The sequence below is a fragment of the Ranitomeya variabilis genome, chromosome 2 (genome assembly GCF_051348905.1).
Source record: "Ranitomeya variabilis isolate aRanVar5 chromosome 2, aRanVar5.hap1, whole genome shotgun sequence".
Taxonomy (NCBI): domain Eukaryota; kingdom Metazoa; phylum Chordata; class Amphibia; order Anura; family Dendrobatidae; genus Ranitomeya; species Ranitomeya variabilis.
The window spans coordinates 704,194,077-704,219,866 of NC_135233.1; the positions used below are offsets into that span (position 1 = coordinate 704,194,077).

At 43.3% G+C, this 25,790-nt stretch overlaps 1 protein-coding gene across 3 annotated transcripts in view; it reads right to left on the reverse strand.

Annotated features, from left to right (window-relative positions):
- Window positions 1–25,790, reverse strand: part of LOC143807654 (uncharacterized) — a 79,336-nt gene that overhangs the window by 21,274 nt on the left and 32,272 nt on the right. For 2 of the 3 annotated variants that reach the window (XR_013221776.1, XM_077289457.1), the window contains exons 2-7: window positions 25,588–25,696; window positions 23,437–23,609; window positions 14,620–14,679; window positions 11,447–11,571; window positions 3,294–3,357; window positions 5–54 (exon numbers count right to left, since the gene is read on the reverse strand). Coding sequence is in view for 2 of the 3 variants with exons in the window: in XM_077289457.1 (XP_077145572.1) it covers window positions 5–54; window positions 3,294–3,357; window positions 11,447–11,571; window positions 14,620–14,679; window positions 23,437–23,609; window positions 25,588–25,696 (581 nt within the window). In the remaining variant the exon portion in view is untranslated. The remainder of the gene's footprint in view (window positions 1–4; window positions 55–3,293; window positions 3,358–11,446; window positions 11,572–14,619; window positions 14,680–23,436; window positions 23,610–25,587; window positions 25,697–25,790) is intronic. The other variant, XM_077289458.1, reaches the window with a different exon arrangement.

The window sequence follows — 25,790 nt, forward strand, 5'->3', positions numbered from 1 at the left end:
TCACTGGGTTGTTTGCAAAGTGGCCATTTGTTCAAAAGACTGCGAAGCTGTAACCTACAAATTAAACGTAGCAAGAATCACCTTTATTAATTACCTTCGCAATATTCACACACAATGCTGTATACATCTGAGTAAACAAAGAAAATAAACATTTCTTCAAGTGGGTTATAATTGCCAAACAGCCATTACTGGTCTACAAAGTAACACCTCCCTTCCAAAATTACTGCTGCTTCCACAGGCCCCTGCTGTATTGTTTTCCCACCAGACATTGTGCCATCTTCACATGTGACTGCTGCCGTGGGGACACGTTAACAATGAGGTCACTGCGGAGGCCAATGATTGGCTGCATTGGTCACATGTCAAGCTGGTTCAAGATCCCTGGGGTCAGGAAAACAGATGCAAGGGAAGTGTAGACCAGTTTATAAGTGCTGAATGGGAGGTCTTAGGCTAGGTTCACACTTGTGTACCAGGGCTTTGGGGACGGCAGCGTACCTCCCCCCCCCCCCCCCCCGATGCTCCGCCCACTTCCGCTCTTCGACAAGCTGCGTTCCCGTGCGGTCGGCGGGCGCATCAAAACGCCGCATCCGCATACATCAACATGCCCTGCGTATCCAATGGTAAAGATAGGTACGCAGGACACATGCAGAAGTAGGCGGACCTAAATGGAAGAAGAGCGGAAGTATGCAGCCGTCCGCAAAGCCCCAGTAAGCAAGTGTGAACCTAGCTTTAATGAATGTCAATTTTCTAAAATGTCTTCAGACAACGCAGTGAAATAAAGCACTGATCTCTGGGCGCAGGACACCTTGGAATACAGTGTGTGAGAGGAGGTATCTGCTCAGTTCATCATGTACAGATCATGCAGTGCTGTGTGTGCATAGGAGGAAGGAGCCAGGGAAGCAGTATTGCTACTCATTCACGTAAGTGCTGCCATACTGAGTGCTGCAGCAAGTGTCAATGTACATGCTCTACAGAACAACAGGAAGACTATTCCCCTTAAAAAGCTTTAGGGTATGTGCACACGTTGCGGATTCTCTGCAGATCCGCAGCATTTTTTGCAGTGCAGAAAAGCTGCAGATCCGCAATTGATTTACAGTACAATGTAAATCAATGAGAAAAAAAAAAAATGCTGTGCACACTTTGCGGAAAAACCGCTGCGGAAACGCTGTGGCTTAAAAGAAGTAGCATGTCACTTCTTTTTTGTGAATCTGCAGCGTTTTTGTACCCCTTCCATTATAGAAAACCGCAGGGGTAAAAACCGCAGCAAAAACGCACAAAAAACTGCAGGTGCGTTTTCTGCCAGGAGAAGCAGAATCCGCACCAGAAATTCCTAAGCCTAATCCGCAACGTGTGCACATAGCCGTAATGTACTGACAAATTAGTTGTCTGCTGCTTCCCATCCCCTCTCAAATCACAAGTCTCATAAAAAGGGGAGAAAAAGCACCCGATCCCCTTCCTTCTCCTCGGTGTCTTTAGTTACTGTTGTTCAGAACACAGATTTCTGAACATTTACAGCCTGCACATAGAGAAAGGGGTAGTAGAGGTTTCTGGAAGGTGAAAATGGCCAATATGTCCCACAGAGTTGTGCTACTGATGTGTAACAATAATGGAACCTATCACTTGATTCATGCTGCCTGAGCCACAAGCATGTGGGCAGCACGGTGGCTCAGTGGTTAGCACTGCAACCATGCAGTGCTGGGGTCCTGGGTTCAAATCCCACCAAGGACAACATCTGCAAGGAGTTTGTATGTTCTCCCCGTGTTTACGCGGTTTTGCTCCAATTTCTTCCCACATTCCAAAGACATAGCGATAGAGTATTTAGAATGTGAGCCCCATTGGGGACAGTGATGAGAATGTCTGTAAAGTGCTGCAGGATAATATAAGCAAAGCATAATAAATAAATATCAGAGCCTGGCTGTGTGATTGCACCTGGGTAGATTTTTCTCTGAAGCAGCGCTTGGGTGTGTCAGAGGACAAACTTAGAAGAGGCGGCAGGTTACTATAGGAAGACGAAACTAGTCATGCTCCAGGTGATTGTTATCAAGTGACAGGTTCCAGAATAAAAAAATAAAAATAAAATAGCACAGCAGTTGCCAATCCCATTATTGTTGGATAGGAATTCCTTCTCTTCTGTAAATATGCCAAACAGAATGCATTCTTAGATCAATGACCCATCTTAGCAGGGGGATCCATAATAATTTGGGATTACTGGTCACCTACAGAAGCTCACAGTGGCCAGATCAATAGTCAGTTTTCCTATAAACAGGTCATAAATAAGTCAGATATTATGGATCCCTCTGCTAAGATGGGTCATTGATCTAAGAATGCATTCTGTTTGGCATATTCACACAAAAAAAAAAAAAGTTGTACAGTGTTCCAAAACCACAAAAGTTGGATCCAGCGGCAGGAGAAAACGAGTAATGCCTGAAGGCGAGCCACTAGTATTTATTGTGATTACACCCTTAGGCCATGTTCACACGCTGCGGGTTCCTCTGCGGGTTAATCCCGCAGCGGAATTGAAAATCTGCAGGGCAAAACCGCTGTGGTTATCCCTGCAGATTTATCGCGGTTTGTTCCGCGGTTTCCGCTGCGGGATTACTGCTGTACTATTGATGCTGCATATGCAGCAATATGCAGCATCAATAGTAATGTAAAAAATAATAAAAATTGGCTATACTCACCCTCTGACGTCGCGATCTCCCCGGCGCTGCAAGCGGCTGTGCCGACAAGGACCTTCGTGACGTCACGGTCATGTGACCGCGGCGTCATCACGGTCATGTGACCGCGACGTCACCACAGGTCCTGTTCGGCACAGCAACTGAGACCGGACGGCCGCGGGCAGCGCTGAGAGGTGAGTATAGCTTCATTTTTTATTTTAATTCTTTTTTTTACACTATTTTATGGTTCCCAGGGCCTGGAGGAGAGTCTCCTCTCCTCCACCCCGGGTACCACCCGCACATTAACCGCTTACTTCCCGCAACGTGGGCACAGCCCCATGCGGGAAGTAAGCGGTTCAATGCATTCCTATGGGTGCAGAATCGCAGCGATTCTGCACAAAGAAGTGACATGCTGCGGGTTGTAAACCGCTGCGTTTCTGCGCGGTTTTTCCCGCAGCATGTGCACAGCGGTTTGCGGTTTCCATAGGGTTTACATGTTAATGTAAACGCTATGGAAACTGCTGCGGACCCGCAGCATCAAAATCGCGGCGGTTCCGCGGTAAAAACCGCAGCGTGTGAACATGGCCTTAGACAGAACTTTAGGAATTAGGCTACAAATGAAACCTACTGAATACTCACAGTTTCAAACTGTGGCTGTGTTGGTCGTAACTGTAGGACCTCCTTCCACAAGGCCTCATTTTCCCTTTAAAAATAAATAAAGGTTTACTGCGGAAATGGAGAGCATTACGTTTTACTGATCAGATCAAAGGCACATATGAATGCTGACATTAGCGACCCCATGACCAATAAATGCTTCTATATATAACTAAAATAACAGCTTAACCAGTTATGTGCCACAGACAATTTTCCTTTTCGAGCTTTTGTTTTTTCTCCTCTTCCAAGAGCCATAATTTTTTATTTTTCTGTTGACCGAGGCTTTTTTTTTGCCGGACAAGTTGTAGCTGTGATCAACATCAGTCATTTCTCCAAATAATGTCAATAATGAAAAGTGTGTGTGTGTGTGTGTGTGTGTGTGTGTGTGTGTGTGTGTGTGTGTGTGTGTGTGTGTGTGTGTGTGTGTGTGTGCGTGCGTGCGTGCGTGTAGGAAGACAATAAAAACATAATTCCATCATTTTGGTGGCAGGGAGGAGTTTGTTTATAGCAGTGTTCCTTTTTTTTAGTAAAACAGCACATGGCAATAGGACTCTACCTCTACAGGTCAGTACGATTACAGCAAGACATAACTTGTATACTTTCATCATTCTATTTTGCAGGCACTTTAACCGTCTGGGTGGGAGGTATTGTTTAATTAATGGGTGTCCTGGTCCTGAAATCTCCACTGATTACTTAACCTTCTAGTGACGAAGCCACTTTTAACCCTAATGACCAGACCAAATTTTTTAAATCTGATTAGTGTCACATCATGTGGTAAGAACTCTGGAACGCTTGAACATATCACACAGTGATAATGAGATTTTTTTCTGTGACGTACCATACTTTAGGTTAGTGGTTAAATTTAGGTTGATATGATTTGTGTTTATTTGTGAAAACATTGACACTTTTGTGACAATTTAGAAAACTTCACAATTTTCAAAATTTCAATCTTTATATCCTTAAACCGCTGTACAAAATAATTAACTTTCCCCATACGTCTACTTTCCAAGAGTAAACAGTTTACCAGCAATTTATCTTTTTTCAAAAGATTTCCAAAACCAGTTTCTTTAGGGACCTACTCAGATTTAAATGGACATTGAGGGGCCTATATACTGGGGAAAAAAAACAAAAACAGTGATACAGTTTTAAAAACCACACCCCTCAAATACAAACTGCTGTCAGGAAATATTTTAAATTGAACCTGTCACCCCCAAAATCGAAGGTGAGCTAAGCCCACCAGTATCAGGGGCTTATCTACAGCCCCCGATGTAACCTGAAAGATGAGAAAAAGAGGTTAGATTATACTCACCCAGGGGCGTTCTCGCTGCGGTCCGATCTGATGGGCGTCGCGGTCCGGTCCGGTGCCTCCCAGCTTCATAGGATGACGTCCTCTTCTGGTCTTCACGCTGCGGCTCAGGCACAGGCGTACTTTGTCTGCCCTGTTGAGGGCAGAGTAAAGTACTGCAGTGCGCAGGCGCCGGGAAAGGTCAGAGAGGCCCGGCACCTGCGCACTGCAGTACTTTACTCTGCCCTCAACAGGGCAGACAAAGTACGCCTGTGCCGGAGCCGCGGCGTGAAGACCAGAAGAGGACGTCATCCTATGAAGCTGGGAGGCACCGGACCGGACCGCGACGCCCATCAGATCGGACCGCAGCGAGAACGCCCCTGGGTGAGTATAATCTAACCTCTTTTTCTCATCTTTCAGGATACATCGGGGGCTTATCTACAGCATTACAGAATGCTCTAGATAAGCCCCTGATGCTGGTGGGCTTAGCTCATCGTCGATTTTGGGGGTGACAGGTTCCCTTTAAGCCTACAGGTGCTACACAAGACTTAATGCAAAGTCGAATCGAATAAATAAAAAAAAAATGTAATTTCTACTTTAAAATGTTGCTTTAGCCTCAATTTTTTCACTTTTTCAAGGAATAACACAAGAAAATGGAACTCACTCTTTGTGTGAGCAAAAGAAACTAGATTCCAAATTCCCCACATGTGATAAGAAACCTCTGTTTGGACAAATGACAGGGCTCGGAAGAGAAGGAGCATCATTTGAATTTTGGAACATAAATTTGACATGGATTGTGGGCAAAATGTCAAATTTGCAGGGACCCTAAGGCTCCCAAATAGTAAAGGTATTGGCCTGCACTCTGTCGTATGGCAAGGTGATGGTGTAACGGGCCAAATGACCCTTCGTGCATTCAATGAAAATCCACCGCACACTCTGTATTTTTTTGGTGATGCCAAAAAATAAATATTTATTAACAGTTCGTGGGAACAGAAAAAGTAGAAATCGGTAAAGCGCAGGACAAAATTCTAAAGCGATATTTGAGCGACGTTTCAACCTGTCCCCAGGTCTTATTTAATACGTCGTTGGTAATTCCTTAGTCGTGGAGATAGATGCAGTTTGTATGGGGATATTTCCCTGGTCAAAATAGTGTGCAAAGATGAGAGAAATATGGCACTATGCTTTAAGGCTGTGTGACTCTCCTCCAGGCCCTGGGTACCATATTCCTGTTAAAAAAAAATAAATACCGTAAATGAAAAATAGGGATATACTTACCTTCTCATGGCCCCGGAGTCCTCCCGGCTCTCAGCGGTGCACGCGGCGGCTTCCGTTCCCAGGGATGCATTGCGCGAAGGACCTGGGATGACTTCGCGGTCACACGACATCACAAAGGTCCTTCACGCAAAGCATGCCTGGGGACGGAACGTACCGGGAGCGCCACTGAGTAGCTCGGGGCCATCGGAAGGTGAGAATAACCATATTTTAAATTTTTTTTAACATTCTTTTACTGCATGGGCAGCATTAATAGTAAAAAGTTGGTCACACTTGTCAAGCACTATGCTTGACAAGTTTGATCAACCTGTCAATCACTTTTCCAAGAGATGCTTCAAATCGCTTGGAAAACGCAAGCATTCTGCAAGCTAAAAACGCTTGCAAGACGCTTGTGTTTTGCGGGAAAACGCACGCGAATTCCGCATGCGTTTTACCCGCGGCAGGGAGTTGTGGAAATGCTGCGGACATTTCCGCAGCATTTCTGCAACGTGGACACATAGCCTAAATTGCATTACGGATGGAGCTCCCACGCCTTGCCTGGCCTCCTGCTTCTGGTGGACGTATTGAATAAGACCTGGGGACAGGTCAAAACGTCACTCAAATACAGTCGCTTTAGAACTTTCTCCTGCGCTTCACCTATTTCTACTTTTTCTTTTCCCAAAAAATACAGAGTGGATTTTCATTGTAAGACTCCCAAATGGCAGAAAACCTCCACTAGTGACCCCATTTTGGAAACTACACCCCTCAAGGATTTTATACAGTGATATAGTGAGCATTGTGAACTCACAGGTACTACACAAGAGTTTGATAACATTAGGTCACTATATAGAAACATTTTCATTCTTTTCGTGAAAATGTTCCCTTAGCCCCAATTTTTTCACTTTTGCAAGAGGTAACATGAAAAAGTGGAACCTACAGTTTGTTACCCACTTTCTTCTGAGCTTGGTGATATCCCACATGTAGTCAAAAAGTTCTGTTTTGACACACTGCAGGTCTTGAAAGGGAAAAAGCAACATTTGGAATGTAATTTGGCTGGAATAGATTGCAGACACCCCCACAAGTGACCCCATTTTGGGAACTACACTCCAAGGAATTCATCTAGGGATGTGTTGAGCATGTTGAACCCCGTAGGCGCTTCAGAGAACTTTGTAAATTGTGAATGTGAGAACAAAAATTACATATTTTTCTACTAAAATGTTATTTTAGCCTCCAATTTGTAGTTTTCACAAATTGGATAATAGGGGGGAAAAAACAACAACAACAAAAAAAAACGGACCTCATAATGTGTTAAGCAGTTAATTCTGAACATGAAAATACCCCAAATTATGTCAAAAACTGCTTTTTGGGCACACGACAGGGCTTAGAAAGGAAAGAGCGCTATTGGATTTTTGGAGCATAAGATTACGGTATCTGGAATAGATTGTCAGTGCCTTGTTGCATTTGCAGAGGCCCTAATGGGCCAAAGCAGCAGACACCTCCCACAAGTGACCCCATTCTGAAAACTACACCCCTCAACTAATTCATTTAGGGGTGTACCGAGTATTTTTTTTTTTAACTTACAGGTGATTCACGAAACTTTATAAAACATTTAGCTGTGACAGGAAAAATTTACTTTATTTCCAGTAAAATACTGCATTAGGACCAAATTTGTAATTTCCATGAGCGGAAATAGGAGAAAATAGACCCCATAATTTGCTATGCTATTTTTCCTGAATGTGGCAGTACCCCATATGTGGTTGCACACTACTGTTTGCGCTCACGGCAAGTATCGGATGTGAATGAGCGCTACTTGGCTTTTAGAACGCAGATTCCATTTCAATAGATTGTGGGCTCCGTTAGCCGTTTTTATCGGTAACATTTTGGGGTACATAATATTTTTTGATCGCTTTCAGTACTCACTATGAGGCAGATGGAGATGCCATAGACTCGGTTTGCTGCCTGTTTTTAGTGGCATCCATTTTTGTAGGCATTCCATAACTTGTGCCCTAAAAAGACGCCTAAAATGAGGGACACCATCAGGACAGAGACCAGATGGAGTCCAAAGGGACTTTCTGCCTCATTATAGTTAGTGGGTTTTAGTTTACACAGAAACCCAGACGTAAGCGCTCAGCTACAGGATTAATGTGAGCTGAGCCCCATTTGTTTTTTGGGAGGCAAAATGAACAGACACCAGTACAAGAATTGTTCTTATTTTTGTGTAATTTAACGGTGAGGTTTAAGTGATAAGAGAAATTTGGGGGTCGATATGATTATAGCGATACCAGATTTATGTAGGTTTTATGTTCTGCTGCTACCATACTGTAAAAATGCTTTTTTATTAAAAGAAAAAAAAATTGCCTCCATATTCTGAGAGCTGTAACTTTATTTTTTTGGCAAATAGAGCTGTATGAGGGCTTATTTTTTTTTAGTGACGAGTTGGATATTTTTTTTTTTTGCATCATTTTCGGGGACATAAGAGTCTTACGATCACCAGCAATTGAACTATTGATTTTTTTTTCAAAAAAAAGGGGGGAGGTTCATTGTGTGGTAAAAGTGATAAGACAGATTTGTTCGTCGAGACAATATGATGACGACAGCAATACCAAGTTTACATAGTATGTTTATGCTTTTCTACTTTGACAAAGTAAAAACAGTATACAGTATTACAAAGATTGATTTGTTTGTGCCTAGTCATTCTGAGAGCTGTAACTTTTTTCTATTTTTTTCTGAATGAGCAATAATAGGGTTCATTTTTGCAGGACGGTTTGGCGTTTTCATTTGTACCATTTTACTTTTACATAGGTCTTATTGATTGCTTTTTATTCAGTTTTTTTGAGACTCAGTATGATGAAAACGCTACATATTTGGCGTGTTTATTTTTATTTTTTTACGGTATTCACCATCTGGAATAAACATGCCAGTTTTATAGATTGGGTCATTCTGGAAGCGGCAATACCAATTATGTGTTTTTTTTGCTTATTTTTGTTTCAATGCAAATACTGCGTTTTTATAAGTAAAATGACCCTGGTTATAGCTGGATCTTACAGGCCACCGTACCCTGGGCTTATCAGATTACCTCTGGGTACCATTGCAACAGTCGTCACCTGCGAATCCTGGAATAGGGAGACTTTTAACCACTTCGATACCAGCTGTCACAACTGAGGGATTAATCGTCCACGATCGGTTCAAAAACCAGCCGGGGTCGATACTGCAGGGTGTCAGCTCTCATGTAGAGCTGTCACCCACGGGAACTGTGCTCACATCGGGGCGCTATTCACTCATTCCTGATCGGCGTTTTAAAATGGTGGTGAGGAATAAGGCTTCTTAAAGGGAACCTGTCACCCCCAAAATGGAAGATGAGCTAAGCCCACCGTCATCAGGGGCTTATCGACAGCATTCTGGAATGGTGTAGATAAGCCCCCTGATGTAACCTGAAAGATAAGAAAAAGAAGTTAGATTAAACACCTGAGCTGGCTGTCGGTCCGGTCCCTCCCATCTTCATACGATGACGTCCTCTACTTGTCTTCACGCTGTGGCTCCGGCGCAGGCGTACTTTATCTGTCCTGTTGAGGGCAGAGCAAAGTACTGCAGTGTGCAGGTGCTGGGCCTCTCTGACCTTTCCCGGCGCCTGCTCACTGCAGTACTTTGTTCTGCCCTCAACAGGACAGATAAAGTACGCCTGTGCCTGAGCCGCAGCGTGAAGACAAGTAGAGGACGTCATCATAAGAAGATGGGAGGCGCCGGACCGCAAAGCCCATCAGACCGGACCGCAGCGGGACCGCCCCTGGGTGAGTAAGTAGTATGCAATAAACAAACTGCAAGGTGATTCACTCGCTGCTTTACCTGGAAAAATTATTGTAACTTCTAAAACAGGTGATCTATCGTACTGAAATAAGGGCTGTATTTACCTTGGTTCATGAGAAACTGATGTTTTAAATCAGGTGTTGAAAATGTCAAAGCACTCCTTCACGCACCGTTCCATATTGTTGAATGTATTTTGTAGGACGTCTTGGGTCATAGCCTGACATTCTCACCGTATGGTCGTGGCTTGCCCAAAGAAAAAAATGTGGTGGTGTTAAATCAAGCGATCTTGATGGTCACAGTACCTTGAAGTGTACTCTGTCATCAAAGATGGATTCAATACATAGTTTGAACAGGGGATTTTGACCTCCAAACTTCTTTAGAAACTCATTTCGTCATCTCTTTAAAGGACTCCATTTTCTATTAAGTTTTCACAATGAAAACACGCTCCTCCAAACTGTATGTGTGCATTGTTAAATAAAGAAGGAATTCAGCATGAGTAACATGCAAGTACCACCAGGGCTGTGGAGTCGGTAAGCCAAACCGCCGACTACGACATTTTACGGACTCCCTCATACATGCCTCACTACTGAGCATGTATATAAAGTGCAGAGCAGAAAACCTTAGATCAGGACCAGAACAGACATTTATAGGGCATTTCATAACTTTCCCAAACTATGAAAAAATAGTCAACATATACCGCACTGAACTACTGTACCCAATTTATTATATATTTTAGGAGTTGGAGTCAGTCCATTTTATACCGACTCAGACTTCATGACTCCGGCGGGACTCCGCGCGAGGATGTGTCTTGTTACTGTGGTTCATTGCACGCTCACGTCTCATGAGCCGAGGTATGTACAGTCCAAATTTCAGTACTGTTGAACGTCTAAGTTACAGCAATTTTCCCCAGTAAAGTAGATAGTGAATCACACTGTACATAAAGTTGATTTTGCTGTGATTGTACTGACCCACAGAATAAATACGGTATGATCATGAAATTTTTAAAGGGAATCTGTCACCAGGATTTTGCCACCTAATCTGAAAACACCACAATGTAGGGGCAGAGACCCAGATTCCAGCTATGGGCCACTTACTGAGTTAACTGCTGTAGTTTTGATAATCTGAAGATAAAACAGCAATTTTAAAAACTAGAGTGCTAGTAAACCTACTGCCATGTAGTCCTCCACATTGATGAGCACCATATAACCACACCTGTGATTGGCAGATTTCTGCCTATGCACGGTGTACACCACAATCTGCTAGTCAGTAGTGTGGGAAGAGTTATACTTGGCTCAGCATTCAGAGAACTGGTACATCTGCAGATAAAATGAGAGATTTTATCAAAACTGCAAACAAGTAGCCCAGTAAGTGATACATTGCTGGAAACACGGTCTTCTGAGTAACTGCTTAGTGTTGTCAACCAACGCAAGCTTCTGCACATTAAATTATATATAAAATAATACACACACATTAAAATAAAATTACAACTTGTCATGCAAAGAAAAAAAAACAGACTCATACAGCTTTGCTGAATAAAAAAAACAAAAAAACTTTTTCTTTCTCTAAGGATGTGAGGATGGAAAAAGGAGAGCGAAAACTGAACTAAAACTGGCTGCAGTAGAAAGTTGTAATAGACCTACTGTGCTTCAATTTGTATGTTATCAACAGTCTACTTAAAATTTAGAATTATTATTTATTTTTATTTTTTTACCTAGCCACAAAAACACATTTCTCGGGCAAAAAGGCTACATTTTCCCCTTTTTACAGTCCAAGTAAAAGACATCTAGTTGTAAAGTACCTCTTCAGAGATTCAACAGCTGTATCAAGGATATCTTGTCTTGCTTGCAGCTGATGGAGAAACGTTAATATTTTCTGCATGTCATCTGGCCCAGTTTTACCTTCCTCAATAAGGGGAACAGATACCTGGCAGAAAGGCATTGTACACAATAAATGACAGAGCCTTGGTAAGGACGGGTCTCATAGTCTTGTAGCAATAGTCACTCACCCATGTATTCACTATCACTAACGGCCTCCACTCACCGCTACACAGACCCCACACACAACATGGCCACAGTGATACTACCACATAGCTTTGTATGGTGCAGTACGCAAATCTGATCAGTTGAAACCAGAAGTTTACATATACTATATGAAAATACACACGTGCATGTTTTTCTCAATATCCGACATAAAATCAGAATCAACTTTTCCCGTTTTCGGTCAATAAGGATTTGGAGGGCCGGCACTGCAAGAAGATGGGAAGTGCCGGACCAAGACCAGCGACACCCCTTGGACAGGTGAGTAATAAGGTTTTTTCTTCTCTTACAGGTCTGGTTGGGGACTTATATACAGCATTATAGAATCCTCTATATAAGCCCTGAAAGGCGGTGGCCATAACTCGTATCCGCAAAACCTGGTGACAGGTTCCCTTTAAGGGGTTACTAAGCAGGAGATTATTGCTAGAAAGGTGTGGGCCCCAAACACTGCTGGGTCCCCCCACTAATCACCAGAACAGGTTAACCGTGTTCCCAAATCCTCCCTGGCTGCAAGACTGTAGTCAAGAGGAGTTGCCAATAAACGGTCATGCCATTTATTGTCTATTGGCGGGACAAGGAGAGACAAGTGCAATAGACTTTAAAAGGACAAGACCTACGGCCGTCTAACAAGGTCTGATCACTGGAAAACCACTTTCAACTGGATAGACCATAAGGAGACCAGCTATGTATGGAGCAAATGCGTCTATGTTCACTTGCTAAAGAAAACGACCTTCAAATGGCGGCATAAGTGAAATAGGTTTACAAGCAGGAGCCAATTTATAGAAAGCAGTGAGTGGAAGCAGAATCTCTATAGTTTTAGTAAATACATATTTGTATACATAATTTGAAAGCTGGAAAAACTCTCTGAAGTAAACAAATACATTTTGCCTGAAAAAAAAAAAAAGTGTGCAATTTCAAAAGCAAATATTAACCTTGAGGTGTTAAATGCCTTCTATGGCTGGACCCACAAGCCTATGCTTTCTTCTAAACCAGGTCATATTGATTTCTGAAAATAGGAACCATCAGTTTAATCGAGGCTGAAGTTCATGCTCCTAGGCAGGTCAAACTGTAGTAACTGTTGAATTTCTGGTAACTAGCGCAGGAATGCATGTTCCTCAATGGTCTCGATCTTACAAGTATGGAATTGTAGCAGGACGCATCTGACTATATAGCGACTGTAATGGAGGGGGATAGTTTTCTCTTCTGTCACAGTGCATTAAATATTCCTAATGCCTCGGAAATGTAAGGGATCTCTTGAGGGGAACCAATCTTTTTTGATAAATCTGTAGCTGGTGGGAAGATCTAAACACCAACACATCTATGAGGAAAAAGGCTATGTTCAAATGGAGGTTTTTTTGGAGCAGATACGCTCTAAAGCCCTCTTCAAAAACTCTTCTAATTCATTTCTATGGGAAATTAAAGTTACTGTTCAGGAGCATCGGGCTTTTTTTTCCTCCCTGAAGAGATATGGAAAATGTCTGGTTGGAAAAACCTCTCTAAACAAGGCATTGTCCAATCAAAAAGCTGGAAAAAGACAATTTAGGAAATTAACTCTACAAAAACAGTTTCCTGAAGTAGTTTCTGTTTGAAAAACTCATGGTTTTTGAATGCCTCCCAAAAAAACAAACCAAAAAAAACAAACAAAACTAAACTCAGTACTTATAGCTTTAAGGTACCTTCACATTAAGCGACGCTGCAGCGATAGCGACAACGATGCCGATCGCTGCAGCGTCGCTGTTTGATCGCTGGAGAGCTGTCACACAGACCACTCTCCAGCGACCAACGATGCCGAGGTCCCCGGGTAAACATCGGGTTGCTAAGCGCAGGGCCGCGCTTAGTAACCCGATGTTTACCCTGGTTACCAGCGTAAAATGTAAAAAAAACAAACAGTACATACTTACATTCGCGTCCCCCGGCGTCCGCTTCCTGCACTGACTGAGCGCTGACCCTAACAGCAGAGCGGTGACGTCACTGCTGTGCTGTACTTTCACTTTACGGCCGGCAGTCAGTGTGGGAAGCGGACGCCGGGGGATGCGAAGGTGAGTATGTAGTTTGTTTTTTTTACATTTTACACTGGTAACCAGGGTAAACATCGGGTTACTAAGCGCGGCCCTGCGCTTAGTAACCCGATGTTTACCCTGGTTACCAGCGTAAAACATCGCTGGTATCGTTGCTTTTGGTGTCAAACACGACGATACACGACGGTCTGACGACCAAATAAAGTTCTGAACTTTGTTCAACGACCAGCGATATCACAGCAGGATCCTGATCGCTGCTGCGTGTCAAACTAAACGATATCGCTAGCCAGGACGCTGCAACGTCACGGATCGCTAGCGATATCGTTTAGTGTGAAGGTACCTTTAGACACGTTCAACTTCTAGCAGCCAATAGTGCCCCTTTCCCTTCAAGCTTTCAGTAAAAGCCTACAGGAAAATATCAGGAGTAAGAAAAAAAAAATTGTGCTTGAGTAAAACAGTAAGCACTGGACACAGAGGAGGGGGATGCAGCTGCAGCTTGTAACAACTCTTGCAATGAAACACCTAAGCTTGTCTAATGAGCATTTTATGTACCAATAGGCATCTTTAAGTTGTTCAACCGTCGCAAAGAACAAAAGAACAAATAGTTACCAAAAAATGCATAATAGAAGATCACATGAGATATGCAATATGATTTCACATAGTAAGTGAAGACAATTGTTAAAACAGATATTTTTTCAATAAAAGTAACCTGTTATTTTATTAAGTGAGGGACAATGTGAAACAGAGCTGTAAATCCATATAACCAGTCATAAAAATAATGACATGATTACTACTAGGCAGGAAATCACAAATTTTGAGGATTGTAAGACACACCGCAAATATTGGGGAGGAAAATAGGAATTTTTTTTTAAATAAAATGGTGGTGCGTCTTATACTCCGCTTTTACCGTAGCTTACCTGGGGAGGGTGCTGGAGCGGGGTAAAGTTCCCCTTTCCCTTCAAGCTTTCAGTAAAAACCTACAGGGAAAAAAATCAGGAGTAAGAAAAAAAAAATTGTGCTCGACTAAAACAGTAAATACTGGATACAGAGGAGGGGGATGCAGCTGCAGCTTCTAACAACTCTTGCAATAAAATACCCAAGCTTGTCTAATGAGCATTTTATACACCAGTAGGTATCTAAGTAGTTCAACCGTCGCAAGGAAGAACAGCTAATCGTTACAAAACACCGGATTACGTACCGGTAATGCTCTTTTATAGAGCCACGACAGCACTCACTGAGAGAGGGGATCCGCCCCTAGGAGCAGGAAACCCTACGGAGAGATAAAAGGGGCGGTCCCCCTCGCTCCCACAGTTTGGGTTACAGAGATTGCGAGGAACCGCCCACCAGTTTTAGTAGGTAATTCTATATCATCATTTATCTTAACTTTATTACAAGAACCAATCACCCTTAACAGTGCTCATATGCAAACTAATATATTTGGGAGGGAAGTGAAGGGGTGCTGTCGTGGCTCTATAAAAGAGCACTACCGGTACGTAATCCGGTGTTTTCTCTTCGCCACGACAGCACCCACTGAGAGACTTTCAGAGATAGTTATTTGGGGGGGGGGGGGGGGGGATTATTGTGTTAAGAACTGATCTACCGAAACACAGGTCAGTGGAGGCAGATAGATCTAGTCTATAGTGACAATAGAAGGTAGTAGTAGAAGACCAGGTTGCGGCCTTACATATGAGTTCTATTGGAACCTCTGCTCGCTCCGCCCAAGATGATGCTATCGCTCGGGTGGAATGTGCCTTTACAGTCTCAGGTGGATTCTCCCCTTTAGACGAATAGGCCAGGTATATCGCCTCCCGAATCCATCGGGATAATGTGCCTTTTGTAACACCAGCTCCTTTTCTTTGACCCTGGAATGAAACAAAGAGCCCTGCTCTTCCTCCAGGCGCTAGTCCTGTCTAGATAAGTTATTACAGCCCTTCTCACATCTAAAGTATGGTACTTTTTCTCTTCCTGATCTGTAGGGTTATTATAGAAGGAAGGAAGAAGAATTTCTTGAGATCTATGGAATTTAGTACACATTTTAGGTAGGTAGAATTGTCCTGAAAACAGACCTTTCCTATCTGGAAATATTGACAGAAAAGGAGGATCTACTGATAGCGCCTGTATGTCACTTACTCTTCTTGCCGACACTAAAGCGACAAGAAGAGCAGTCTTGAGGGAAACGTGTTTAATATGAGCTGAGTGTAGAGGCTCAAACGGGTGATCTGTCAAGGCTTCAAGGACTAAATTAACATCCCAAGGAGGTAAGTGGGGAATTTGAACTGGTTCAGATCTCTGGCAGGCTGAAATATACCTGGCTATCCATCAATCACCCGCAACGTTGTGACTATACAAGGCCCCTAGTGCAGAAACTTGTACTTTTAAAGTACTAACTGAAAGGCCTAAATCACGTCCACTCTGGAGAAATTCTAAAATAGTAGAGACTGGAATTTCATTTGACAGGGCCGATGGATAGAGGCTTAGGAATTTTTTCCACACTCTTACATAGATAGATGTAGTGGATTTTTTTCTACTTAACAATAAGGTATCAATTACTTTATCAGAGAAGCCTCTTCGTTTTAACAGCTGCCTCTCAAATTCCAGGCTGTTAACCGCAGTCCCTTCACATGAGGGTGGTTGAAGGGTCCCTGGAAGAGAAGATCCTGATCCTCTGGGAGAATCCATGGATCCGAGATGGACATGGCTCTGAGCAGGGAAAACCATGGTCTCTTTGGCCAAAACGGGGCAATCAAGATTATATTCGCTCTGTCCTCCCTTATCTTCCTGATTACTGCTGGAAGAAGAATCAACGGAGGAAACGCATATGCTTTCTGAAATGTCCATGGAACCTGGAGGGCATCGAGAATATGGGGGTTGTCGGTTCGGAACATTGAAGCGAATCTTTTTAGCTGCCTGTTGTCTCTTGTAGCGAAGAGATCTATATTGGGTATGCCCCATTTCACGGTTATCATTTTGAAAATTCGATGATTTAGAACCCACTCGCCCTGGTGGAGGGTATGACGACTGAGGAAGTCTGCTTTTGAGTTATCCACTCCTCTGACATGAAGCGCTGATAGGGACAGAAGATGTTCTTCGGCTATAGTTAGGATGTCTTCGGCTATAGACATGAGTGTTCCTGATCTTGTTCCTCCTTGATGATTGATATAAGCCACTGATGTCATGTTGTCTGACAGAATTCTGGTATGTGTTCCGTGTAGCTGCGGAAGGAATTCACATAGGGCATGATAGATAGCTTTTAGCTCTCTTTTGTTAGATGAGTCGTCTGACTCCGTAACGGACCATAGTCCTTGGACTAAGGGTACTGTCACACAGTGACACTTTGATCGCTACGACGGTACGATCCGTGACGTTGCAGCGATATCCATACGATATCGCTGTGTCTGACACGCTACTGTGATCAGACATCACGCTGAGAATCGTACGTCGTAGCAGATCGTTTGGAACTTTCTTTCGTCGCTTGATCACCCGCTGACATCGCTGGATAGTTGTGTGTGACACCGATCCAGCGATGTGTTCGCTTGTAACCAGGGTAAACATCGGGTAACTAAGCGCAGGGCCGTGCTTAGTAACCCAATGTTTACCCTGGTTACCAGCGTAAACGTAAAAAAAACAAACAGTACATACTTACATTCCGGTGTCTGTCCCCCTGCGTCTCAGCTTCTCTGCACTGTGAGCGCCTGCCGGCCGGAAAGCGAGCACAGCGGTGACGTCACCGCTCTGCTTTCCGGCTCTGGTGCTTACACAGTGCAGAGAAGCAGAACGCCGGGGGACAGACACCGGAATGTGAGTATGTACTGTTTGTTTTTTTTACGTTTACGCTGGTAACCAGGGTAAACATCGGGTTACTAAGCGCGGCCCTGCGCTTAGTAACCCGATGTTTACCCTGGTTACCCGGGGACTTCGTCATCGCTCCAGCGCCGTGATTGCAAAGTGTGACCGCAGTCTACGACGCTGGAGCGATAATCATACGACGCTGCGACGTCACGGATCGTGCCGTCGTAGCGTCCAAAGTGTCACTGTGTGACAGTACCCTAACTGGTCTTCCAAGTGTGCTCCCCAACCACTAGGACTGGCATCCGTAAATATTGTGTTTGATGGTTTAACTACCCAGGGGACCCCGCTAACCAGATGATTTGGTTCTAGCCACCAGATTAGAGATTGGATTACTTCACTAGAAAGGGAAATTTTACCGTCTAGACGACCTTGTAGTTTTACCTCTTCATGTAAAAGTGCATACTGTAAACGCCTCGAATGGAACTGAGCCCATGGAACAGCTGGAATACATGATGTGAAGGAGCCAAGAAGGGACATGCTTTCCCGCAAAGAAATTAGAGGTTTATCTATTACAGACTGAACCTTATTTCTAACTGTAATTTGTTTAATTTCTGGGCGAAAACATCTCTGGCTCATAGAGTCTAATATAATCCCCAGAAATGTTTGCCGAGTTGTTGGGAATAGCCTAGATTTTTCCCAATTTCTTAACCACCCTAACCTCTGTAGAGATGAAATCATATCACACAATCGTTGCCGACATTGTGAAGGGGAATTTCCCATTAACAAAAGGTCGTCTAGGTATGGGATTATGAGGGTGTCTTTTAATCTTAGATATGACATTACCTCCGACATTAGTTTAGTGAACACTCTTGGAGCTATTGATAGACCAAAGGGCATTGCTGTATACTGAAAATGCCGTATACACCCATTCAATACAAATCGCCACGCGGAGATATTGTTGATGTTCTATAAAGATTGGTAGATGGTAATACGCATCTTTTAGGTCAAGAACCGTCATAAAGCAATGGGGAAACAGGAGTTTTATGGTGGATTGGATAGACTCCATTTTAAAGGTTTGATTTTCTAAGAAGGTGTTCAATTTTTTAAGGTTTATAATGGTTCTGAATGATCCATCCGGTTTTGGAATTAAAAATAAAGGGGAATAGAACCCCTTACCCTCCTGAAGAAATGGAACTTCCACCAAAACTCCCTTGGATAGAAGATTCATTACTTCCTGCTCCAATGCCTCCTGTTGTGACTGAGACTTCAAAGAAGTCAATAGAAATGAGTCCCGAGGGACCCGGGAAAATTTTAACTTTAAGCCAGAGGTGATGAGATTATTTGCCCAGACATTTGATGTTATTTCTCGCCATTGATTTGAGAAGGAGGACAATCTACCTCCCACAGGTAGATCTGCTCTAACGGGGTTTGTCTTCAGTTTTGAAAGGGCGCTTCCCAAAGAAAGCACCTCTTTGTTTTGTGTCTCTAGTGGCCCAGCGGTCTTGGTTCTTAAACTCCTTCCTTTTATTAAACACGGGCTTCCGGAACGCTCTCCTATAGGACGGAAGGTAATTATTATTAGGGAAGCCCTTCTTTCTCTCTCCCGCTTTAGTTAGGATTTCGTCCAGTTTAGTACCAAACAGGTACTCACCCTGACATGGGAGGCCACACAATTTGGATTTTGTCTGGGGATCACCCTTCCAGCCCTTAAGCCACAGGGCCCTACGTGCTGCATTCATCAGCCCTGCTGACTTGGCTGCCAAGCGTATGGAGTCAGCAGATGAGTCCGCCAGGAAAGCAGTAGCACCCCTAATTAAAGGTATAGAGGCCATCAATTTGTCTCTAGAGAGACCGCCTTTTAGTCCTTCCTCCAAATCATTGAGCCAGACTAGCATGGACCTAGCGGTACATGTAGCCGATATAGCCGGTCTAAAAGCTCCCGTACACGACTCCCAGGCTCTTTTTAAAAGAGAGTCGGCTTTACGGTCCAGTGGGTCTTGCAATGAGCCCGAATCCTCCACAGGCAGCAGGGATTTTTTGGATGTGGATGCCACTGCTGCATCTACTTTTGGGGCTTTTGACCATGCCGAGAACTGTTCATCATTGAAGGGATAACGCCTTTTTGAGGATGGTGGTAATCCCCTTTGGCCCTGGCTTTCCCACTCTTTTTTTATTAAATTTTTTACCGCTGCTATTACCGGAAAGGAGGGTCTTTTCCTTTCTGATAGACCAGCGAACATTATGTCCTGCTGCGTTCTAGGGACCTTAGAATCCTCAATGCCCATGGTATTACAAACGGATTTCACAAGGTTATCGATGTTATCGGTGGGAAAGCATGTATCCTGATCCTCATCAGGGGAAACATATTCGTGGGAAATATCAGAGTCTGTATTCTCTATATCAGAAGACTGATCAGATATAGGGGAAACGTACCCCCTTCTTCCCTTAGTACGCGGCTCTTTGTCAGAACTATGCAGGGCTCGTAATTCTTCCCTAATCATGACTCTAATATATTCTGATTTAACTGAGGCTTCTTCCCGTACGGTAGAATCAATGCACGGTTTACAAAGCCTTTTTGTGTGACTATCCGGAAGGGGCTGGAGACATAACGCACACTGCCTGTGTTTCGTTTTTTCAGTCCTTTTTGCCTAGGGTGTATAGAAGGAGAGGGAAATATAATCAGCTTAATAGGGTAGATGCACACTCACCCCAGTGAAGCTGCTGTCAAGGTACCGGCTGATGAGGAGGAGACTGAGGTACAGGCTGAGTCGACTTGTTCTTCCTAGAAGATCCGCTCTGTTTAGAGCGGCTGCTGCTGGCATGGCTGCGTGGAGTGGATGCGGTGGCCTCGACGGAAGACATCGCAGGGTCCTGCGCAGAATCAATATTGGACACCGGAGTGTCAGTGCCGGCATCCTTTTCACATGGGGGCGGCCATTTTCTTCCGGTTGAACCCGGAAGTGCTAATCACCTCCGGGTCGCGGCCATACTCTATGCGCCTGCGCTGCCACCGGGATCAGCGCAGGCGCTGTCTTCCTCTTCCATCACCCCGGAAGCTTTCGGCTGTACTTCTGGGGGAATATACTGGAGCCCCACGCCGCATGAGCGCTCGCCGAGGACGGCGCAGCGCTCATCCTACCTCAGCGCTTGCTCCCCACAGAAGTCCCGGATGGATCTCCATGAGCCAGCAACTTCCAGTCCTGGCCTCACGGCGTCTGCCAGCAGAGGGGGGAAGCTGACAACAGGACCCCCGACGCTGCTTCCAGCTCTGGAGCCCTTGCCGTCCTCACAGGTAAACTGCGCAAGAGGCATCCAGGCTAGGCATCCTCTTCTCCGTGGATTCCCATAGGAACAGGAAACCAAACTGTGGGAGCGAGGGGGACCGCCCCTTTTATCTCTCCGTAGGGTTTCCTGTTCCTAGGGGCGGATCCCCTCTCTCAGTGGGTGCTGTCGTGGCGAAGAGAAAAAAATGCATAATTGAAGATCACATGAGATATGTAACATGATTTCACATAGTAGGTAGTGATGAGCGAGTGAACTCGTTGCTCGGGTGACCTCCGAGTATTTAGGACTGCTCGGAGATTTAGTTTTCATTGTGGCAACTGGATGATTTACAATTGTTAAAATAGATATTTTTTCAATAAAAGTAACCTGTTATTCTATTAAGTGAGGGACAATGCGATGGGAATATTTACTAGAACAGAGCTGTAAATCCATATAACCAGTCATAAAAAAAAAAAAAAAAAAAAAAAAATTATATATATATATATATATATATATATATATATATAACATGATTACTTCTAGGCAGGAAATCACAAGTTTTCAGGATTATTAGACGCACCCCAAATTTTGGGGAGGAAAATAGGAAACTTTTTTTTTTTTTTTTTTTTAATAAAATGGTGGTGTGTCTTATACTCCGCTTTTACCGTAGCTTGTCTGGGGAGGGCAGTGCAGGGCCTGGCCTCATTGACATTTCCACGCGCCTGCGCCCTGCAGTACTTTGCTCTGCCCTCAACAGGGCAGATAAAGTACGCCGTGAAAACCAGAAGAGGACGTCATCCTATGAAGATGGGAGGCCCCGGACCGTGACGCCCATCGGATCGGACAGCAGCGGGACCGCCCCTGGGTGAGTATATTATAACCTGTTTTTCTTACCTTTCAGGATACATCGGGGGCTTATCTACAACATTACAGAATGCTGTAGATAAGCCCCTGATGCCGGTGGCCTTATCTCATATACAATTTTGGGGTGACAGACTCCCTCTAATAAGGAAACCTTCCAGATTCCCTAACAAGTGATTTTCTGCCTGGTAATCATTGGCCTGGATAGGTTTAGAAAATTTTTTTTAGAAGGATAACAGTCAATAGATGGCATATGCAGATCTAGAAACTGGTCGACCACATTGATTTTAATGCCAACACACCAGAGAAAGAATGATGTAGCGTCACACTGAACAAATAAACATTTTATATATCGTTGAAATCATTAACAAGCCCCCCCATTGCAAATTAGTTTATTAGCAATATTTGCAAACTTTCTGTTTGCAATAAACCAATGAAACAAGAATGTAATTACCTCAACACAACTAATTTAACGAGTGGTTTCTCCAAATTCAACATACAATTTCAATTTACTGACTACTGCAGACTCAGAATTATTCAACCCCTACATGACAGGGGTCTATAGTACTTAGTAGAGCCCCCTTTGGTTATTATCTGTTACACAGCCAGACACCATCTTCAGGCAGCATTCTTGAGGAATCTTCGTCTATTCCTCAAGGTTATAAGCATCCAGTTCACCAACTATCACGGCTCTGTTGTCGGTTATCTCGGGACCAGTGGCTTCTTCACTGTCCCTACCACTAGGGGCACCCTAGCTCGCTCTTTTCTCTGGATTACTTCTGATGGTGAAGACGCCAGGGCCACATATCTTGCCTTAGCTCCTGAATCCGCCCTCAGTCTGTATCCCTCCCCCACCCAAGGAAGAGGGGAGTAGTAGCGTACCGTAATACACCAACCAGACTAACAAGGTAATACAAACAGGGATAAAGGAAAATAATAAAAATATACTCACACAAACAACAGAGGTATACACCGGGGAGTGGAGGATGGGGTTAAACCAGAGAAGGAGGAGGGATTAGTACCCCTAAAATCTAGTAAGGGTCTCCGATAAATCCACCAAACCCCTTCTCAAACAACAAACAAACACCACCATCTCCAACCATGCAGCATAAACTACTCTGGCAATGAGGGCTAGCCAGGGCCCAGATTATATAGGACATGGGAGTGGCTAACAGTGAACAGCTGAGAGCCAAAACACAGGAAAGCTTTCAAGAGCTCTCAACTGAGCAGATTAACCCCTGCACTGCTAAAAAAAAACCTGCACAGTTAAATATGAAGGTGAAGTGCTTTAATCAGAGCAAGAGTAGGAGAAATCAGACACCGCAGTCTTCTGTTTCCTCTCTGTCATGGTAAACCCGTGATACAAATATTCTTTGCTTTGCTTCCTTCAATAACCTTATTAAAATCCAATCTAAGATTTTCTATGGCACTTCAGTCCAGTAACGTTACTGCAACTTCAAAATCTTCCAGAGCTTCTTTGAGTGCGATCTGACGTTTTATTGGCTCTCACTTAGACAGCAAATATGCTCATCTGCACAGGCCTTTACTACGAAAGCTCAAACCTCAGTTCCTGCTGCCATTAAACCTTGCTGCAGGTCTTTAGATATATTAGTTATATGGGGCCATTTACATTGGGGTTTTTTTTATTCATTTATTGCAAATAACAGAAACTTGACAATTTGCTAATAAACAAGATTATTTAACCCCAATTATGAATTTGTAATACAACTGTATATATTTTATTATAAAGCATTTATGTTGCGGTTTTGCCTGCATTTGCTAAAGGCTATACCGGAAATGTAGAAAAAGAACAAACAAACCTTGGCTTTCCGGATCACCCGCTTATCTCCCGTACTTGTCGTTACTTTCCGTTTTATCTTTGTCAGTAGCTCTTCATGGCCACGCTTGAAGAAGCTGTGCTCATATCTGCCTGAGCAATATTTATCATGTCTGGTAGAACCAGTCTCATCCTGCATAACTTTATGAAAGCCATCTGAAATAAAAATGGAGGTGCATTTTAGAGCCAGTATGTACCTGAATGCAAACCTGGAGACCAGAGCGTAAGCAAATTAGATGCAGGCAATGATAAGAAATTCAGGAGGAACAAAAAGGTAGAAACAAAAAAAAAAACCTAAAGGTATTGGGATGTTTAACATTGTAATACAGCACAAATTGATTTAAAAAAAAAACATTTTGCGGTTGGACGACCTGTTCAAATTTTGGCAGGCAATTTTGGCTGTAATAGATTGCACACGTCATGTTTGAAGAACCCCTGAGGTGATTTACTTTGCTTTCTTATATAGCGCCATCATATTCCACAGCGCTTTACAGACATCATCGCTGTCCCCATTGGCACTCAATCTAAATTGCCTATCAATGTGTCTTTGGAAACCCACGCAAACACGGGGAGAACAAACTCCTTGCAGATTTTGTCCTTGGCGGCATTTGAACCCAGGACCCCAGCACTGCAAAGCTATCCACTGAGACACTGCTATTTGTTTTACGCACCAAAAATGCAGAGTGTGAGCATATCTTAAATCTGCAGAATACATTATTCAAACAGAACCATTGACTAGAAAGAGTTAATCTGGACTCTGTATGGCCTCTGTTCAAGCGATTTTCATCTTTTTTTAAAGTTGCAAAAAAGTGTATTTGACTGCATTTTTGTACATACCTAAAAAGATGAGATGCCAACAAGAAAGAGACCAGAAAAAAACCAAGACAGAAATATAATAATTAAATACCCGGCAGTATGAAACAGCATAGTACGTGAAAATAACATAAGGTACTGAATCAACATGTCTTTTGATCAAAAAAAATGCAAAAGGCATCCCACACCACTTCACGGTGACAGTAATTGGGACAGTCCTAGTATTGGAGTTAGGACTGTCCCAATTACAGTCACTGTAAAGTGGTTGGATGCCTTTTGCCTTTTTTTTTTTTTTAAATCAAAAGACATGTCGACTCAGAACCGTATGTTATTTTCATGCACTATTGCCGTTTATTTACTGCAGGATATTTAATCATTATGCTTCTGTCTTTGTTTTTTTTCTGTTTAGTGGCCAGTGTGAACGTACGCTTGCACGCTGCATGCACACCAGTTTATATCCTAGTTCACACCTTTGGGTTTTGTTTGCATCATGTGCATATAAAGGCATGGCCTGCCTTTTCTTCAGCTGGGCATTATATTGATGTGGTCACTCATTGCTGTGTGTACTTTCCTTGAAATTAGTCAGTCCCTCTGGATTTAAAAAAAAACTAAACCGTTACGGGTTTTGGAAAATCATGACAAGCAACAACAACAACAACAACAACAAAAAAAAAAAACACTACCCCCCCCCCCTCCTTTTTTTAACTAATGGCCTACACTTTTTTTTCCCCCTTCACTTAAAAAAAACCTAAAAACTACACTTGATTGGTATCTGCATACTCATACCGACCTGGCGAATTATATCGCCAGGTCAGTTTTACCGTATAGTGAGCATGGTAAATAAAAAGCTATTGTGGAATTGCACTTTATTTCCAATTTTAACACACTTGGAATATTTTCCAGTTTTGCAGTACACTATGCGGTAGACTGAAAGGTGTCATTCAAAAGTACAACTTGTAGCACAAGCTCTGTGAACAGAGAAATAAAAAAAGTTATGGTTCTTGAAAGAAAAAAAAGTGATGAAAAAAAACAAAAAATAACCCAGTTATAGAGAAGTTATAGCAGCCTTGATGCTGATAAGGAGCTGAGCATACCAGCTTGCTTACTGATCACAGCTCTGTCGGCCATTCTGCTGAACTGTATTGACTGGGGAGATGCAGCAGACGGAGAATACAGCCTTTCAGTGGCTCCCCTCCAAATAGCATCTTCATTTGTTTTCTTAATAAATCACATGTAAAATGACAAAGAAGGTGAACTTATGCTAAAATGCCTCCAAACTCGGTGTACATTTGCTGCCATGACAAACGGCGATGTAACTTACACCAGTTCAGCTGTCTCACAAAACTCGCCATGTTGTTATGCTTGAAATGTCTGGGCAGGATTTCTTTTGCAAACCTTTCTTCATCCAACACAATGAAGCTGTTTCCATCCTGAAAACAAAGACAAAACAGGGGGTTTAATAAACGTATGTAGTATTTACCAGCATATAAGGGGGAGGCAGCGGGGAAAAAGAAGTCCCAATAT